Source organism: Astatotilapia calliptera, chromosome 16 (genome assembly GCF_964374335.1).
Source record: "Astatotilapia calliptera chromosome 16, fAstCal68.1, whole genome shotgun sequence".
Lineage (NCBI taxonomy): Eukaryota > Metazoa > Chordata > Actinopteri > Cichliformes > Cichlidae > Astatotilapia > Astatotilapia calliptera.
In genome coordinates, this window is record NC_137437.1 from 37,364,265 (window position 1) to 37,384,436 (window position 20,172).

At 47.3% G+C, this 20,172-nt stretch overlaps 1 protein-coding gene across 5 annotated transcripts in view; it reads right to left on the reverse strand.

Moving 5' to 3' along the window:
• Positions 1-1,589: 1,589 nt before the first annotated feature.
• The window catches only part of zeb2a (zinc finger E-box binding homeobox 2a), a 41,468-nt gene continuing 22,885 nt past the window's right edge, over positions 1,590-20,172 (reverse strand). For 3 of the 5 annotated variants that reach the window (XM_026143880.2, XM_026143879.2, XM_026143878.2), the window contains 8 exons: positions 17,372-17,593; positions 16,993-17,061; positions 16,231-16,437; positions 15,670-15,884; positions 13,404-13,512; positions 10,682-12,576; positions 9,342-9,522; positions 1,590-6,736 (listed from right to left, as the gene is read on the reverse strand). In XM_026143880.2, the coding sequence (XP_025999665.2) occupies positions 6,138-6,736; positions 9,342-9,522; positions 10,682-12,576; positions 13,404-13,512; positions 15,670-15,884; positions 16,231-16,437; positions 16,993-17,061; positions 17,372-17,593 (3,497 nt within the window). In that variant the 3' untranslated portion in view covers positions 1,590-6,137. The remainder of the gene's footprint in view (positions 6,737-9,341; positions 9,523-10,681; positions 12,577-13,403; positions 13,513-15,669; positions 15,885-16,230; positions 16,438-16,992; positions 17,062-17,371; positions 17,594-20,172) is intronic. The other 2 variants (XM_026143881.2, XM_080290770.1) reach the window with 2 other exon arrangements.

The following is a 20,172-nucleotide window of genomic DNA, read 5'->3' on the forward strand; positions in this document are numbered from 1 at the left end:
GACAACAGCTTCTGTTCACGCCCAAATTTTCACACAAGTTACAGAGGACACTCACGCCTGTTGTCCTGGGGACAGATGTGGCTACATTTTTGATAATCAGCAGCTTTAAGAAGCAGGCAGCAGGTCACCTGGTTAACCTTTGACCCTGATGGTGTGGCTGAAAAATGGAACGATGGCTCATTTGACCTCTGTGAGTGTCACGCCTACATGTTTGCATACAGTCTGTTTCTCTGTTTTATAAAACTGTTAAACTGCAGTCACATGATGCTGCATGTCCGTGGGTCACTTGATGTTCTCTGACCATCTTCATCACACATCTGCGTGTCTCATGAATACATGTACTTCATGCTTCAGTAAAGGAAACCTTTGCACTGTGTTTACGCAGGTAAAACTCTGCAGCTCACACTCACCAGACACACCTGTTCTCACCTGCATGAGTCACTCTGCTTCACTAACAGTCATGAACCAGTGATCAAAGGGCAATGACGGGTCAGCTGACTGCTGTCTGGCTGTTTTGTTAAATTGCATAAATCTTTATTAATAAACCCTGTGAGACAGGTGTGACGTTGGGCTGGTTTCAGGTGGTTTGAAGGCTTTGCTGCGCTCTGACGAATGGTTCAGAGCAGAGATCACTGCACCAACACTGATTTAAAACCACGACAAAGTCAAACTTTATCGTCCGTATGGCACGCTTACAGGACCCAGTATGGACGTACCCCGTCACACACCTGAAGCAGGACTAAAGTGAAAGCTGTGAAGCGCCGTGTGGACGTCCAGCATCATTCAGGTAAGAGGACTCATGACAGCATCCGTTAGCTCGCCGGGTGGAGGCGGGGATGGACGTGAGCCGCTCGGCAGGTGTGGAGGATGAAGGTGTGAATCACGGCGCGGAGAGTGTGAACGATCACAACTCCAGTTACTGACGACATGTTTGTTTGTCAGGTGTGCAGAGACAGCACTCACACCACAACCTTTATTCCAAAAAGGGTCATAGTTTATTCAGGAAATCATTAATTACAAACGAGCCTAAAATAAAAGCCGCGAGTTCATTCTGAGCAGTTTAATCCGTGTCAGCTCTCCTCAGGCTGTGTGGGTCCTCGCTGGTCTCAGATCAGCTCCTCTCTGCACTGTGTGTGAACCACACCTGCTTGCATCTGCAGATAAAAGCCATAAATCACAGAGGCTGTAAGCGCACGTCCTGCTAATGTGGAGAAAACCGATGATTTCAGCCTGAACCAGACAGAGAAACGAGAGCTGCGCAGTCTTCCTCCACCACACGAATCACCTGGAAGTAAAATTTACAGAGTGTTTCTTTTCCTTTCAGGGCCATGCTGTCACAGGCTAAGCTCCCGGAACACGAGTTTGTCAGTTTAAATAAAGTTTATCCGTCAGTGCTGGGCTCATGTTCAGGACGAAGGTCCAGCCTGAAGCCAGCGTGCTGAGAGGTGTGTGTACTGCGGTCAGGTGTGTGTGTGTGTGGGGGGGGGGGAGCGATGATGTGAGCGAGCAGCAATGTGACGGTAACACGAGGAAGCTAAAAACGGCGCTCGTCTTCGTCGCTGAGGCGTTAATGAATCAGACCCCGGTGCTACAAGAAGAATAACACAGCTTTATTAAAATTGATTTTGGCTACATTTATTCGAGCATGGAAATTAAAAATGAAAAATCATAAAACATTTCAGGAATTCCTTCATCGTCTTCACCAGTCTTTCATCACCTCTTTAGTGGGATGATTAAAGTGGATTTTTTTTTAAATACAGTGTTTTCACCAGAAGCTTCGTATCCAAAGTTCCCCAAATTTAAAATTTCCAGTAGTTTGGAAAAAACAAAGAAAGCAACAAGAAAAGCTCCAGAGTTTTGCTCCGATCATTTTACTAAAATAGATGTTTGTGAGGAACTCTAATACTGTACACTACAGTATGAAATAAATAAAATTAGGAAATATAAAATGAGTCACATAAATAAAATGGCAAACTCTCAAATTAAAAACAAAAGTAATACTGACAGAAATACTGAGGTGAACAGAAACACAGAAAATTGCACAAACGTGTAAACTAAGAAACTGACGCCTTGCTACGCTAACACTGACGCATCGGACAGGTAAGCTCGTCACTTTAATACTGAAGCAGAGGACAGGTGGCGCTGTACAGGGATGGCACAGGTGAAAGGTTTGCATATAATAAGGCTTTCTCTGGAGAAAATTCAACACACTCAGAGGGCTCTGCCTTTCATTTTCATTTCCTCTGCGCTTTAAGACTCCACGTTTTATTTTGAAAATCACACAGGTTTAAATGTTCCTCCACGTAAAAAAACAAATCAGGAGGCCCAAAGTCATGTGGTTAGTTGGCAAAATAATAAAGTCGAATAAAAAATAAAAACATCACAGTAAAAGGAGATAAAATACGACAATAACACTGACAGGAAGTGGCCGAGTGTTCGAGGCTGTATACCCTCTTTTTTTCCTTTTTCTTTTATTTTGTAGTGATTCAGGGAGTGGAGTGCAATTTCCTGAAGTGAGGTTCGAACACAACAACACACCGAAAGTTAAGAACAACATAGCACCACACAGCTTTTAGGCCTTTATAATACTGTACATTAAAAACAGCTTCATTTCATTATAGTGATACTCATTACGACTTCTTCTTCTTCTTCTTTTGTTTTTTGCATAATGTGGATTTTTAAACGGTCCCACAAGCTTGGGGGGGGGGACGCTCATGGGGTCGAGTCTCCGCTCAGGGACTGACGGAGGTTACCTGCGGCGTGGAGGCGTTTTAAAAGTTAAACGTTAACACTGATAATAACAATAATAGATCCCAGTGTTATTCAGACTTCCTGTGGACCCGCCTCTCCGTTTGGGCTCATCAAACCAAACTTCACACAAAACACTCATGACCTTTGACTCATCAGGTTCAGGCTATGATTTTTTCTCTTCAGCTCTTTAGCCAGGCTGACAAACAGTCAGAGCTCTGTTGAGCCAACCATCCCTTTAACGTTAACTAGTAATGACTTCATGAACTTCTTCACAAATAAAATTTTTATCATTAGAGAAAAAATGACCAATAATCATCCCACAGATGTAATATTATCTACAGCTACTCTTAGTACCATCGATGTTAAGTTAGACTCTTTTTCTCCAATTGATCTTTCTGAGTTAACTTCAATAATTACTTCCTCCAAACCTTCAACGTGTCTTTTAGACCCCATTCCTACAAAACTGCTCAAAGAAGTCCTGCCATTAATTAATGCTTCGATCTTAAATATGATCAGCCTATCTCTAATGATCGGCTATGTACCACAGGCCTTCAAGCTAGCTGTAGTTAAACCTTTACTCAAAAAGCATCTCTAGACCCAGCAGTCTTAGCTAATTATAGGCCAATCTCCAACCTTCCTTTCATATCAAACATCCTTGAAAGAGTAGTTGTCAAACAGCTAACAGATCATCTGCAGAGGCTTATTTGAAGAGTTTCAGTCAGGTTTCAGAGCTCATCACAGCACAGAAACAGCTTTAGTGAAGGTTACAAATGATCTTCTTATGGCCTCTGACAGTGGACTCATCTCTGTGCTTGTCCTGCTAGACCTCAGTGCAGCGTTCGATACTGTCGACCATAATATCCTATTAGAGCGATTAGAACATGCTGTAGGTATTACAGGTACTGCACTGCAGTGGTTTGTATCATATCTATCTAATAGACTCCAGTTTGTGCATGTAAATGGAGAATCCTCTTCACACACTGAGGTTAATTATGGAGTTCCACAGGGTTCAGTGCTAGGACCAATTCTGTTTACATTATACATGCTTCCCTTAGGCAGCATCATTAGAAGACATAGCATACATTTACACTGCTATGCAGATGACACCCAGCTCTATCTGTCCATGAAGCCAGATAACACACACCAAAGAGTTAAACTGCAGGAATGTCTTAAAGACATAAAGACCTGGATGGCCGCTAACTTTCTGCTTCTTAATTCAGATCAAACTGAGGTTATTGTACTCGGCCCTGAAAATCTTAGAAATATGGTATCTAACCAGATTCTTACTCTGGATGGCATTACCTTGGCCTCCAGTAACACTGTGAGGAACCTTGGAGTCATTTTTGACCAGGACATGTCCTTCAATGCACATATTAAACAAATATGTAAGACTGCTTTCTTCCATTTGTGCAACATCTCTAAAGTTAGAAATATCCTGTCTCAGAGTGACGCTGAAAAACTAGTTCATGCATTTATTACTTCCAGGCTGGACGACTGTAATTCATTATTATCAGGAAGTCCTAAAAACTCCCTGAAAAGCCTTCAGCTAATCCAAAATGCTGCAGCAAGAGTCCTGACAGGGACTAGAAAGAGAGAGCAGATTTCTCCTGTTTTGGCTTCCCTTCATTGGCTTCCTGTTAAATCCAGAATTCAAAATCCTGCTCCTCACATACAAGGTCTTAAATAATCAGGCCCCATCTTATCTTAATGACCTTGTAGTACCATATCACCCTATTAGAGCACTTCGCTCTTGCTCTGCAGGCCTACTTGTTGTTCCTAGAGTATTTAAAAGTAGAATGGGAGGCAGAGCCTTCAGTTTTCAGGCCCCTCTTCTGTGGAACCAGCTTCCAGTTTGGATTCAGGAGACAGACACTATCTCTACTTTCAAGATTAGGCTTCAAACTTTCCTTTTTGCTAAAGCATATAGTTAGGGCTGGACCAGGTGACCCTGAATCCTCCCTTAGTTATGCTGCAATAGGTGTAGGCTGCCGGGGGATTCCCATGATGCATTGAGTTTTTCCTTTCCAGTCACTATGTGTTAACAGACCTCTCTGCATTGAATCATGTCTGTTATTAACCTCTGTCTCTCTTCCACAGCATGTCTTTATCCTGTCTTCCTTCTCTCACCCCAACCAATCACAGCAGATGGCCCCGCCCCTCCCTGAGCCTGGTTCTGCGGGTTTCTTCCTGTTAAAAGGGAGTTTTTCCTTCCCACTGTCGCCAAAGTGCTTGCTCATAGGGGGTCATATGATTGTTGGGTTTTTCTCTGTATCTATGAAGCGCCTTGAGGCGACTTTTTTTGTGATTTGGCGCTGTATAAATAAAATTGAATTGATTCCAAAGATTTACCCTCAAATGCTTAAAATCATACAAAATAATGTTGCTAGCATCATTATTTCATTCACATAAAACCTCCCACAGGTCTGAATGTGTGTTTAGGTATCATGGTGATGAAAACAAGCTAACCTAGCAAAATCGAGCAGGGATCATTAACGATCACGCGTATATGACGGTACGCCTCAAAGACCACACCTGGTGTTCAGAGAACTACAACTTGAACCTGCTCTTCATTCCACAGAGTCCCTAATTAGACCGAGACCATCGCTCACCCTAACACGTCATTCAGAGTTGCTACGGTTGCTGTTAGTGTCTTTAGTAAATGGTGTTCTGCTACAACAAAACTGGTTTCTCAGTAGGTCTCAAGGTAAACCTGTCTTCTCTTGGATTCACAAACACAATAATAAAAAAAATACTTCTGTACTGTACAGGCTTGCTTGTCCGATTTAAGTAGAAGCTTTTTGGGCTCTATTTTCAGTGTTTTTACTTAAAGGTTGAAAACTAGTGCCTTGGGGTCTTGGGGTTTTGCCCCAAGATCTAAAAATCTATCAATCAAATCTAACATCAGCTCAGCAGAAACCTTAAGCTTCAGGGTTTGAGAGCTTCAGACTGAACTGCCGAGGTTCAAAGTTCGGCCTTTCTGGCTGTGAAACTATCCCAGCACTTTAGCTACCGGCAGAACTTAAACTTTAAAATGTTAAAGAAACAGGACTCCATTAAGAAAAGGTGTCAACAAACACTTTGAAGGAGAAAATAATCAGACTGAACCTGATAAATCAGAGGCCACGAGTTTTGTTAATAATACTAAGTTAACTGCACATTACAGCCTTTTTAAAATCATTTATGTTTTCGGTCGGCTGAACGCGAACGAAGCTGAATCAGACCATAAACACATTTGTGACCCATCAGTCTCAGCAGGAAGTCTAAAGTAAACACTAATTTGGTGTGAGAAGATGACCGCCGTCCCCTCCGGCCCTCATCTTCCTTTCAGCCCCTCATAAAGCAGCAGCTGCATCGAGCCAGCGTCCCAAAGCTTTTGTTGCTCCTCATCAGTCCTCCTGGTCTGACCTGCCGTCTGTTTTCCCTTCTCGTGAACTCTCGTCCATCGGCAGCGGCGAGCCTTTACCCTCAACGTCCCCCATCAAGTCCATCTGGCTCCTGCTGTCGCACTCCTGCTCCTCCTCTCCTTTTCTGAAACTTCCCTCCTGCCGCTCTGTCACCTCCTCAGACATCTTGCCGTCCATTTCCCTCTCCTCCCGTCCTACTCCTCCCTCACCGCTGACCCTCAGCATCGCACTGCCGCCATCCTCCTGCTGGTCCTCTGGGTCCGAGTATCCAAGGGGCCCCAGCCCCTGGAGGTAGCCCCTCATCAGCAGCTCGGTGGGCTCCAGCCCTGCAACTGCAACGCCTCCTCCGCCTCCCTTGTCCCTGGCCTCCCTCTCGGCCGCCTCACGCTCCTCGGCCTCCCTCTTGCAGTATGAGTAGCGGTGGTTCATGTGCTGCGAGTACGAACCCGAATGCGAAAAGCGCTTGCCGCACTTGTCGCACTGGTAGGGCTTCTCTCCAGAGTGCAGGCGTGAGTGCTCGATCAGGTGGTGCTTGTGTTTGAAGGCCTTCTTACAGATCTGACACTGATGCGGACGTTTACCTGCAGAAACACAATGGAGGGTGGGACACGGTCAGGACGGACACAGCTGGACACGGAGACACACAGCAGAGTGAATCAGCACATGACAGACAGCTGCAAACCCAACGAAGGAACAAGAAACTCTGAACAGCTACAGACACCGAGGACGTACAAACACTACAAAGAACCAGGAAACATTTGTGTTTCCAAGGTTTTCCAACTGCATGAAGACCTGGAAACTGTCTGGACTCTGTGGATGGTGTTTATTAATTAATCAGGTAAGAAGATTTTAGACTTTATTTTGAAGTCTGGCCTAAACTCAGGCGCAGCTCCACCTTTATGGAACCAGATGTTAATTATCTTTGGGCCACATCTGGTCCACAGCACAACAGCTGTAACTGGGCATGAAGTGCAGTAACTAATCCAGACTAGGCTGAATGAAATGTGGGCGTGTTAAAAATGAATTTAAAAAATGAAAAATGGAAGTGATGTTGTCCATTTATCAACCTGTCTGCTGATTATTTCCACGGTTTATCACTTCAGCTCTGATCTACATGGAAAACTCTCACGTGTTTTTTCATAAAGAGACATAAATCTACAGCTGGACCAGAAAAAAATCTCTTAACTCAAAGACACAGCTGAAACAATCACCAATCAGAAGACTGAACTACAGATCTTTGAAACCTGTGCGGTGATTGGCTGACGGTAAAAAACAAAAACAACAAAAACATGACAGGTTTGAACTAAAATCTTCAACTCATCCTGTTAACATTTCATCACACCCTCAGTGTCTGTCTGTTGCCATAACAACAATGAGGCATGCTTGAGACACCACGAGGTAACGCGAACCTTCAGCGGCCTGCGGTCAGCTGCGATGACATCACAGCTCCGGAGTTAAATTTAAGGAGGGGCAGGAACCCTAACAGCTGTAACAGCTCCCAACACACACACACACACACACAGAGCTGGTTTACTACGACTGTACAGGCGGAAATTTCTTATGTCTGAACAGGATGCTTCAGCTGCTGCCAACTGGCAGGCTGAATGCTGCCCAATCACACGTCCCACGCACACATGCACCAAAAACATGGCTTTACCCCGACACACACACACACACACACACACACACACACACACAGGCAGATCATAGCCACAAATAGACCCGGAGCGCCTGTAACATCCACCATAGCTGGCATTCTGACACACACACACGCACACACACACACACACACACACACACGCACGCACGCACGCACACACACACACACACACACACACTGCGGCAGAAATAACTGAGACGGTAGATTCCTGCTTCGAGTGTTGGAGGTGGGAGGGAAACATGAGGGTGATGCAACTGAGTGAAAGACATGAAGGTAGAGCAGGTCTGAGTCTGTGAGGACGGCACACAGGTAAGATCAACCAAACTCCAATATTAGCACAAACACGCAGGTTTGACTTCCTGTATCAATGGGAACAACAAAGACGTGTTCTCATGTTCAGCTTTTGTTCTATCACATGCCAGAGGAATGCAAACAACACATGATTATCATTCCGTGAGCCTCCAACTCCCAAATCATAAACACCAGGACAAGCACCGAATTTGACGACAGGAAGCATCAGTCTGACGTCCGTCAATGAAAAATTACTATTTAATATTAAATAATAAAATCATGAGAACGACGAGAAAACAAAAAACACAAGTAAAATCAAGATGAATGTGAGTGTTCAAGAACAGAAAACTAGTCATTACCATGTGTTACTACCTTTGATAACGAGCAGCTGAAAGGAGGCTCCATGAAATGCTGTAAATATGCTGCATGTTAATGGGTCATTAAGTGGAAGTGATGTGGGTTAATGTGTGAGGCAGGACATGAACCAAACTTCATTTAAAAAGCACTGATTTTATCTCCAGAGCAGTGAGAAAATGACAAACTGAGCTGACGCCGTGCAGCCAGAGTCGTCTGACGGTGTGGCTCTGCTTAACGCCACAGATTACCTTTATCCGTGACGCAGCGAAAGGCGTGAAGATGAGACACCAAACTAGTGAAACACTGACTTTATTCAGGACATGCTGGGGGGTCGTTTAGGATTTTGATTTGGATCAGAAGAGTCCTGCAGAGAAATCTCATGAAAGCATTAAACCCCACAATGCTGCAGTCTTACTGAAGCCTCCACATTCATCACATTTCCTGCGGGGCGACTCGGTAAACTGGGACGCTTTAATAAGAACAGTGTTTGCTGCTTCACCTTTCCTGCTGTGGTGTTATCATAAGTTGTTTGTTTCCAGTTTAAAAATGGAAAAAAATGGACCATCTCTCGGCTGTAATTAATATTTCCTTTTGATCTTCACACAGTCATGCAAACATGCACTCCTCCTCCTCTCTCAGTGTGAATGAGGTGCTGCTGATATTTGGGGCGCTGAATGTTTTTGTACTGCTCTCTGTATTAAAGGCTGCCTACCCCCCGCTGAAAAGAAAGGCGCATGTTAAAGGCCACGGCCTGCAGAGAACAAAAGAGAGAAGCAGAGCTACGAGTGGGGAGCTACGTGAGGAAACAGAAGAGTGAGGACAGAGGAAATAAGGAGGCATTGGGTGGGTAAAAAGAAGTGTCCAAGTGTTATATATACCTGTGTGCTCATATTTGTGTCTTAGGAGGGAACTGGTCTTCTGGAATGTTTTGTCGCACAAGTCACACGCGTACATACCACTTTCAGTCTTCTTAATCTTCTTCCTGGAGAGCAGCGAATCGCTGTCTGTCAGGTCGTCCAGGCCTGACAGATAGTCCGCCGTGCCGTCCAGCAGCTCCCCCTGAGACAGAGACAGAGCTTCAGTACCCCGATAATCCCACACCTGTCAGCCTCGCGCCACGAGACTCCCCCCCACCGCCTCTATGATCCCAAGTCTGGACAGGGCTTAAAGGCCCAACCCGGTAAGTCCCCCTCACCCAGGAGACTCTGAGAAAGAGGGGTGTGTTTACAGATAACAGCTGACAGCAGGTGAGCTGAGGTCAGAGGTTTACCACGAGACCGGAACAAAGCGCTGACCATAATTTTTAGTTTCAATTTCAGGAACTTTCCCAAAAAGTCCACGCAGCTGCTTTCATACAAATCATCCAAGAGTCAGCGGTGACCGGCGCTTCAAGGGGCGGGACTTATGAGCTGTTTACCTTTGGTGCTGCTGACAAACGGTATTTATGATGGCACAGTGAAAAACTCTCAGCATTTCACTAAATCCAGATTTGATCTGTGATTTGTTTTCAGGAGATGAACTTCCCTTCTTTACAGGAAGTGAAGTTTTCCTTTAAAGGGCAAAAAATTCTGAATCTGGAGGTGTTCGAGTCTTTTGTGGAACCAGCCTCTTTTTCTCTGGCATTACTTCCACACTTTGCATTTTTAAAAATACTCAGACATGAAACCTGGAAAACTCTGACTACTTTCAGTCGGAGCAAACACATCCCGCCCCATAATGAGACCAGTTAAATGTAGACGCCACAGTGGAAACGCTGAAGCTCAGCTCATAGGTCCCGTGGCAGGGAGACCCTTTAAAATTCTCCACGCTCAACACTGGCTGGGTCAACAATACTTTTAACACATCACTATACAGACAGCTGTAAGCCCCAAGCCCAACAAACAATCCCTTTATCCAACTTCTGTGCTGTGGAGCAAACACGTCATCATGATCAAAGCTAACGGAGCTGACGGCGGGTTTGGACTGCCAGCCGCCATGTTGTGTGATGGAGATGAAAAGCCCTGAAAACTAACAGCCACCTGTTGTCTTTGCTGTTATCTGTCCAACCATGAGCCATACACGGCCAGTTTGGAGGTTTTCAGTGCAACACACTCCAGTCTGAGCAGGTCGGGGTTACCAAAACCTGGGAATACTGACCCTCCATGGCTCCTGGCTGGCTCTGTTTAGAAGAAAGAACAAAAAAAAAAAACGCATTGTCCTTACTTTACATGATTTTTACCTGGAAGCCTGGTTTCCGCTGGTACTTTCTCCTCTGCTGCATTTCAGCGAATGTGGTTGCCCCAGTGGCGTAGGTGTAGGCCATGTGAGGCAGGAAGCTCATGGGGTCAAGACCCGGGTAGGGCCTGAGGCCTGGGATGGTCGCTTGGGCAGGAGTCATGAAGGTGTGTGGGGGAAATGCTCCGTGAGGTGGAAGGGAGGTGTAGACAGGTCCGCCAGCAAAGGCATTAATCCCAAAGATGGGACTGGTGCTTTTCTCCAGTTGGTGAATAGCATTCCCTCCACCATCAGATCCCAGCACCTCCTTCTTAATGTTGACCAAATCAAAGGGCCCAGACACCTGCTCTCGCCCCAAAGCCTCCCCGTTGTGCTCTCTGATTAAACCATTGGGTCTGGGCCGCTTCTCTCCGGCGGAGGCGCGCTTCTGCGCCATGTGTTTGGGTAGCGACAGATCCAGCGGTGTGTCCCCGCGGGCTTCCTCCGAGTTCAGGCTGTTCGGAGTGTAAGAGCTACTCTGAGAGTGTTTGGAGGAAGTCGAGGAAAGGTTAAGGGGTGATGGAGTGTTGCTTCTCAAGTGGTCCAATGATTCTAGTGGTTTTTGCCCTGCTGTTTGCCGGCTGGTTGTAAACTGGTGGGAGGACTCGCAAAAGCCATTAGTGAAGCTTCGGTGTAAATCTGTAGCTGGAAGTGACATTGGAGACCGGTTCAATCTGTGGTTGACTTCTGGTCCACTGCAGTCAGGAGGTGGTGACCTTTTACCGTGGTGGTTTTGGCTCTTCCACTGGGCAAACCACTCCTTGACAAACTCTTGAGGGAGGCCAACAGCAACTGAGATTTTGAGCAGTTCCTCTGAGTTGGGCTCAGTGTTCATGGCGAAATAAGCTTTGAGCAACGACACGTGATCCTTGAAGTGGCTGACGGGGCTGGTGGCTCGGTCGTTGCTGGAGACCTCGGAGGACATCCCTCCCTGGTGGCCAGCGGGACAGCCGTCTGCCGGTTGCAGGACGGCTTTTATTTCCTCGTTCATTTTGCACAGGTAGCGCTCGTGTTGGTGCAGGGGGATTGGCCCGGGGAAGGTCTCCTTGCAGTATTGGCAGGAGAATGGCAGGAACTGGTTCTGGTTTTCATGTTTCTTTTCCTCACTGCTGAGATCCACAGAATGGCTTGGTTTCTCCTTCTTAACACCCTCTTGCCTCTTAGACTCGTCGATCAGACTCTTGGCCTCATTGACCTTCTCCAGTGTGTAATCTATGATGCTCTTGGTGGGACTGCCGTCGCCCGTCACCAGGAAGCCACCCTGAGTTGCCTTGGTCTCCTCCATCTGGGCACCTAACTCCTTCATGTAGGACCTGAGCTTGTCTTCAGGGCTTCCATCCATTTTTTGCCTGTACACCGTGTTGTCCACAATCTGGAGCACCTTCTGCACCTCGCTCAGGTTGTTGCCAAGGGATCTCACGTAGCCCAGCATTTGGAGGTCCAGCCCAATGCCTCCCAGATGTTGAAGGGGACTCTGGGAGGAGTTGTGAAAACCCAAGGGGCTTCCCCCCCGCCCGTTCAGGTAGACCCCGGGTCCCCCAAACGCATGCTGTGAGGCCATCAATAGCCGGTAGTCGTTGAAGTCCATCGGCTCAGGTTTTATGTCCAGCTGACGTGGCTGGTCTTGCTGCCCCAGCGGGCGCCCGTTTTCAAGTTTGTGGCGAAGCTGGGCCAGGGCGGGGCTTCCAGGTGATGAGGTTGTAGAGCTGGGAGAGGAGCCGAGTTTGCCACCATTTCCATTGCGTACTCTTCCATTGAGGGCAATCAGGCCAATGCACTTTTTGCTGCTGATGTGGGAACTGTAGGAGCCGGAGTGGGAGAAGCGCTTCTTACAGTTGGAGCATTCATATGGCTTCTCACCTGAAACACAGCCCAACGTCTGGATTACTTCTCAGCCCACAAACGTGCTCTATAGTTTAACGTCAGGTATTTACTTAAAACATCATCATTCGTCCACAGTTAGTCACCAGTGTGATCTTTACACCTTTGATCCAGAATTGGAGGTGGTGCTTTTCCTCCTTCAACACCAGCAAAGTGTATGTTATCCATGCACCATCTCAGCTGCTGACGTCCAGGATTAACTATGAACTGACCCTCTGGCACATCTTTTAGCTAACGTGTCCCCCACTGTTATTCAGAGCTCATAATATCGGTTCATTCGCTGATTAAAACAATTCAACGATAACCAGCAACTGTCTGAATAGTTGTTTGTTTGCTGACTAACAAAAATTGAAATGAACAAACAGATCAGCAGCGAGATTTTGGAGGCGGTCCAGATGTTCTATTTTAGAAAGGTTTTCTTTTTAAAAACTTCATTTTAATGAGGTGCTTTATGAGTATACTTCACATTACTATGTATGATACAGTAACTGACGCTTTGGGTTTTGGTTTTAATAATCAAATCAATGGAAAAATCAGTGGATGAATCTTCAATAAAAATAGAAACCATCATGATGAAAATGTTCCTTTTTTGGAGCTGAACTGCTTCGTGATCAGATATGAAGATGGGAAGTGAAACTGTTGACTGTCAGATGTATTAATACTGTGGCTAAAGCAGAAGCCAGACAGTCAGATGTGGAAACACAATCAGCGTTTTATCAGAGTCGATGTAAACGCGAGGAGGACCGGATCAGACCCGTGTCTGCGGAAAGTTTCAGCTCTGATCCGGCCCTCAGAACTCCACTCACCGCTGTGAATACGAAGATGCTCCTTCAGGTGGTGCTTGTACTTGAAGGCTTTTCCACACTCGCTGCATTTGAACTTGCGGTTTCCAGTTCCTTCAGCAAGCAGTGGTGGCTGCAGAGAGAAAAACAGATTTGAAGTGATGGAGGAGGAGTGGGAGTCGCTGCAGAGAGGGAGCACGAGCTAACGGGGAATTTAATAGTATTTAGTGAAGCAGATCTGATAGGCATTCTGAGAAACGGCGTGGGTGGCGCTGTGCAGAGGTAACACTTTCTGGTGGAGGTGCATTCCCAACATTTGAAATGCAAATACAGAGATAAACAAACACAAACAGTCGGGGAGCGTCCTCCCCCCTCTGCTGAGTGGGAGCTCAAATCCTTTCGTCTCACATGCAGATGATCGGTGAAGGAAACACAAACCTGAAGACTTGTTTCTGTCGTCTACAGCAGAGAAAACAGCTTCAAGTAAACGCTCTACTCTCTGCTCTGATCTGCACTCATTCACCATGAGTTCAACCCCAGAGGAGACTCCACAAATGCAGGAAAGCAGATCTCCTGGGATCCAGCAGGGAACCTCTGCCAGGACCTCGTTATTCCAACATGAACCAGCTTGTCCCAGTCCCTCACACGCAAACACAAATGTTTTTGTTTAAACTGAAATTACCGCTGAAAGAAATTACGTGCTTTGAATCACCAACAAAACTTCTTAACCACCGTCGTTAATGATCACGTCTTTGTCTGCAAATCTTACCAGTTTGGACTCAAATCAAACACAACCTGCACGAGGTCCATCCTAACCAAACACTGCTGCTCCCAGCATCCACCCACCCATCCATCTGTCCGTTCACCATCCACCCTCCCACCCATCCACCTGTCCACCCATCCATGCAGGAACTGAGGACTGGTTAAACTGGATAAAAGTGGGCTTGGGCAGTTTGTGCTGACTGAGCACTGTCACGCGTTCCTTATCACACTGTCATGCAGTGAAGATTAACTGTATATATATATGTAACTGCATTAGTGTGGCCACTGCTTGAAGCAGCCACATCACGGCAAGAAGCAAACAGCTGTGAGTGTTTGTGCTGCATACTCAGGAGCAGTCCCGGCTGTGCGAGCACAGCCTGAACAGCTGTGAGGCCGTGCCATACAGATGTTTTACCGCAGCACTCAGCAGCACAGTAGAAAGCCTGTGAACAATGATTACTGAGTGAGGCGCTGCTGTCGGGGGCAAACCGTGAAGACTGAACAGACAGATCTGCTTCCTCCTCACCGACGCACACATGCCTGTTCTCTCTTTAACAGTTTAACTCAGGAAGTACACAAATAAACGGCCACTTAGAGGATTATGAGTCTTCAATCTAGCAGGGAGAAGACCATCTGGTGCTGGTTAAGGCTGGTGGAGGGGGGGTCAGGTATGAAAGCTATTTGTGCTTCTGTGAGGAGACCCGAGGTCTAAACTCAGGAAATCTCATTACGATCACAGCATAATTGGAAAATTGAATGACTCAGTGCTTAGTTACCGACTCTAATGTGAGTTTTTGATCATGAGGGCCAGCAAACAGGCGTGTGCAGGAAACATTTAACACCAGCTTATGATTAGATTACTGTGTGACACCCTGCCTGCCACCGAGGCTGCCCGAGCATCAGAGGAAGGCCGTGAATCTAATCGGTTCCAGCAGCAGCAGCTGATGTGGAGTCTGATGGCCGGAGGAAGTCAACGCACTCACACCTCCCACGCATGACACATTACAGCTGCTGAGAAAAACACCCAGAACCGAGGTGGTTAATAATGGAGCGACTGGGCAGACTGGAAGAACTGGGAGGAACTTCATTCATGTGTTAGACAGCAGGAAGCCACGTGGATCTCTCACCCTTCTAAACAAACAGAATGAGGCGGCGTTCCTCAGGGCTCCGTCTGCGGTCCTCTGCTCCTTTTGACGCAGCTTAAATTTCCAGCCTTGGTGTATTTTTATCTGTTTTTACCCTGCAGGGACCACAGCCGCTGATTAATTACTAATCTGAGTCATCGCATGTACTGATGGAGTTCCCCGAGCCTCCCTCCTCCGCTGCTCAGCATCCACAGCTGATGCAGTGCAGTGTCAGCACCTGACGGCAGCTTCTTCTCTGATCACTGCAGTTTTCTGTCTGTTAGTGAAGCCAGCGTGGAGTCAGTCCTAACGTTTGAAGACTTTGTCTTTATGGATTTCATACTGGAACTCCTGTGACAGACTTTTAAATAAAGGTTTAAATGGATGTAATAGGTGTGCGTTACCTGGTCTCTGGCAGGCTTGTGTGTGGTCATGTGACGGTCCAGTTGAGCACGGTGGCCAAAAGTTTCAGCGCACAGCGGGCAGGGGAAGCTCTCCTCGTTCTTCTCGTGACGGTACTTGATGTGTTCCTTCAGAGACGTCAGGCGCTTGTAGCCGCGGTCGCAGTACGGACACGTGAGCAGCTGGGCGAAGTCATCCTGCGTGTCGGGTCCAAGGTCTGTAGGTCAGAAGTCAGGAAAGAGACAATGTCCTTAACCCTTTATTTAGACAGAAAAGTCACGTGACCGAAGCTCCCAACTGTTTTGAACTTCGAGATGATTTTACAGTCAAAATGATGAGTCTGGGATTGAAGGTCACAGAAACACACATCATACTAAAGGTTGCGGTCGGAGTGGCACCAGTGAAATCTGAATCTTCTATAATCTCGTTAACAAGCCAGCTTGTTGACTTCTCTCTACAAAGCTTCAGAGTCACATGTTTGAGCTGCCAGCTTTTTGACTAATAATCTCTTTAAAAATGATTAATCGATTTGTAATGCTCAGTTTGTCTTCTCGGTCTCTCACCGTGCTCGCTCTCATCCTGCCCCGTGGCCTCAGGCGTGGCCTCAGGCGTGCCCAGGCGCGCCACCTCGTCTGGGGCTTCTGGATAAATGACGGCAGTGTCGCTGCGCTGCAGGTACTCAGCGATGCACGCAGAGTGACTGTCGCCGTCCTCCAGTTTACGCTTCAGGAAGTACTCGTCCAACTCAGGGATGCCCTCTAGTCGCTTCCCTGGATGCAGGGACAAAGCTCGTCCGGTCAGAGGACCAATCATCACACTGCAACCTCAGAGGACCCGGCATTGAGCCCTGAGGGACTCCTAAACTAACATTGCTGGGTCCTCTGACTGCCCATTGACCATTATGACCAGGGATGTCGTTTACTTCCTCTAAAGTTACGACAACAGCGAAGGAACCAACTGAAGTCAGCCTGCTGTAGGCCACGCCCACACCAATAAGCAATCCCACAGTTTGTATTAATTACTCGGGAAATTATGTGAAAGACAAAAATTCAGCAGGACATTTTACATTACGCTTTTAATTACGATCGCTAATTATCATTAGTCATTATCATTAATTAGCTTTAATTACTCAAATAAATAAAGATGAAGAAAGACAAAAAATATTATCCCAAAGAGCCGTACAGTAAAGTTAAGTAAAAAATTTATAAAAAACAAAGGAGCAAAGTATGGAGACAGAGCTAAAAATAAAATGAGACAAATATAAATAAAACCTCTTCTGACGGCGATGACGCTGATGGGTGACGATTGATTGTGTGTGATCTCACCTGCACTGTTTTCCACAGCGTGAGGAGACGCCTCCGGGCCCACGGCTTCGTACTCGTCCGTCCCCCCATCTGTCCAAACACAACACAGGAGCACATCATTTACCCTGCTCTTCCTCTGATGGAGGCTGGTCCCTTCCTCCTGTATCCTCCCGAGTCATGGGTATCATTTAGCTATTCAACCCCCCCGACACTAATAACAGCAACTACAAACAACTATAAAAATATTCATGACAAAAACAGTGAGAAAATGAGAAGCAGAAACCGAACATGAGACCAGATTTAAAATCAAACAGAAAAACTACAAAACACTTAAACATGGCCCAAAACACCGCACGCTGACCTCTGACCTCACCAACTCACAGGTGACCACGTGACTCACCGATGCGTCTCCAGGCATGGGGGTCCTGGAACCCATCTCCGCTCTCGGCGCTCTCCTGGTCACGGTGGGACAGCAGGGCGTGGCCGACCCGGGGCGACGCCTCCAGAGCGGGCACGCCTGCCGGACTGCCCTCCTCCTCGTCCACTCCTGCGCCACCTCCTCCGAAACTGTCCTCGTCATCGGTGTCTGAGGTAGTTTCCGCAACGTTCTCATAGTTTAGCACTGAAACACAAAAGAAGAGGGGGTGACCTCTGACCTTAGTGTGTTTGTAAACACGGCGTATGTTCTTTAACAAGTGTTAAACAGGAAGTGAGAATTGGGTGTTCGTGATTGGTCTGCAGTTGTTCTGCGCTCTGATGTGAGCGGCCACACTACGCTGACATCATGGGAACGGGTTAATCTGGTTCTGATGGCGTTTCCTGCGGCAGGCGGCGGCGGGTTCCCACAGAGCGCAGATCCTCCTCCAGCTACACGCAGATTAGCCCGCTCATAATATGATCTTTGTCTGCAGCGTCCCGGACAACTGCACGACAGGTGCAGATGAAAAAGCACGACGGAGAAATCTGCTGACCCGGGCTGAATACCAAGGACGGGGGGGGGGGGGATCACAGCGAGCCTGTGATCAAACAGGCTCGCTGTGTGGTCCCAGGACACGTTAGACATCAGACACAGGCCCCGCCCACACATTCTTTCACTCCAAAGGCAGAAAACACAATAGCAGAGAGAGTGTGTGTGTGTGTGTGTGTGTGTGTGTGTGTGTGTGTGTGTGTGTGAGAGATTGGGTGCACACAATCAATCGATCACTAACCAGGATCATCTAATCAATAGGACAGGGGTGTCCCCAGGACTCTTAACTGGGGGACCCCGGTGGGGGGGTGGATTCAAACAAAGCCTGTGTAAGCTGGCTCAGCTGTTAGTGTCTGAGGGGGAGGGGCGGGGCAACAAACCGTGACTGCAGGGTCAGAATATAAACACCAGCGTGTGAAGGAATCCCCCAATCACAGCCCGGCCTGCTATCAGTCTGTGGACAGTCCACAGGATATGCTCACGTCTATCTTTAGACCCTCATTCAGTACATCAGCAGTACCAGCCAGGTATGTGCACACCTGGACACGAATAACACTTGTATGGATGAGGAGCCATCACATCCATATCCATGAATACATATCTAAACACAGGAGAGCCAAAAGTATCTGGACAGTCACACTCTATATTAGGCCCAGTGTGTCCATATACTTTTAGTTTTTACCTGATTTCCATTCTAAACTTTCATCTGCAGTGTTAAACATGCGTGCGTGCGTGCGTGCGTGTGTGTGTGTTTTATACCTCCTCAATAATAGCTTATAATCATCAGTGATGCAGAATGGGCAGGGCCAGAGTCTACCTGTTCTCAGTTCTGAACCACATATGTGACAGGCTAAAGCTCCGCCCACATATGTGGCTGATGGTCTGGTTACCTGCAGATAAGCACCAGTGCCTTTTATCACTCATGTTAAACTTTAAAAACCAAAGCGTTCGTTTTCTTTGAGCACTAATGGTAAACACACACACTTCCTCCACTTCCTGTGGACACCGTCACAGAGCAAGGAAATAAACACTTTATGCTTAGAATTCCACCTTAAACTTCAAAGATAACATTCCACCTTAAATCCTCCCCACCATGATTCCACCTTAAAGCAGAGAATGCCGCAGCAGGCTGAGGGTCCCGTGCCCTGATTGGTCGGTGGGCAGCAGGCACTGACCTCCCAAACAAAGGCCATTCACGCTGCTGTTTGCCTGCCAGGTCACATGACGGAGGCAGAGTGGCAGATGTCACCGGGGGCAACTCAGACAGCGCGTCCACCCCCCAGGTTTCAGAGGGTCTTTGAGTCCATTCAGGGACAAAACAGACGACACATCACAGAGCGCCGCTCCTCCTCATACAAAGACACATTAGCCCCGCCTTCTTCCTCCTCCCCGGGTTTCATCTTCCTCCTGCTCCAACATTTCTGTCAGACTGGGGGAAGGACAGATCGAACACTGGCTCAAGTGTCCGTCCGTCGACTCACACACGAAACACGACGATGTCAGAACATCACACTTACATCATTCATGATGACATCAGTCTGCCAACCCAACACACAGGCACACACACACAGCAAAACAAAAAAAACAGAGAAGAAGAAATGTCAACAGAAACACGACGGAGTCAAACTGCCTGCACGGAGTGCTCACCTGGCAGGTTCTACTTCCTGTTTACGTGTCTCAGATCAGCTGTTGATCACATGATCAGACTGATTGACCACTGATCACTTCCTGCAGCAGTGTCACAGCTTCATGGAAATCTCCACCTGACTGTCATCTCTGGCAGCCAATCACAGCTCTATATCTGCTGTCGTCAAAGGAGCTTGCAAAGAGAAGCGTCTGGACTTCTTTAAGTTGTAGCTCCTTTGACTACAATGACCCGGATGACTGAGAACCTTCACAGACATATATCTGCTGTCAATCATCTGTTGTGATGAGTGGGCGGGGCTCCACAGTGCCTCCACAGCAGCTCTCGGGCTGAAATGGGACCTCCAGATGTTTGCTTCATCCCTGCAGGCTTGATCATTCTGACACGCTCCGCCGCTCTCATAACATCCAGCCATCGATGAGGTCACAGAGGGCGTCCCCATGCAGGTGCTGCGTCCGGTTCCTGCCGTTCGCTGTGAGGTAATGAAAGCAGCTCTGCCTCCTCTCTCACTCTCTCTCACTCTCTCACTTGCTCGCTCAGAGCAGATCACCTGAGTAACGGGGGAGGGGGGAGCCACACGTCGCTGAGG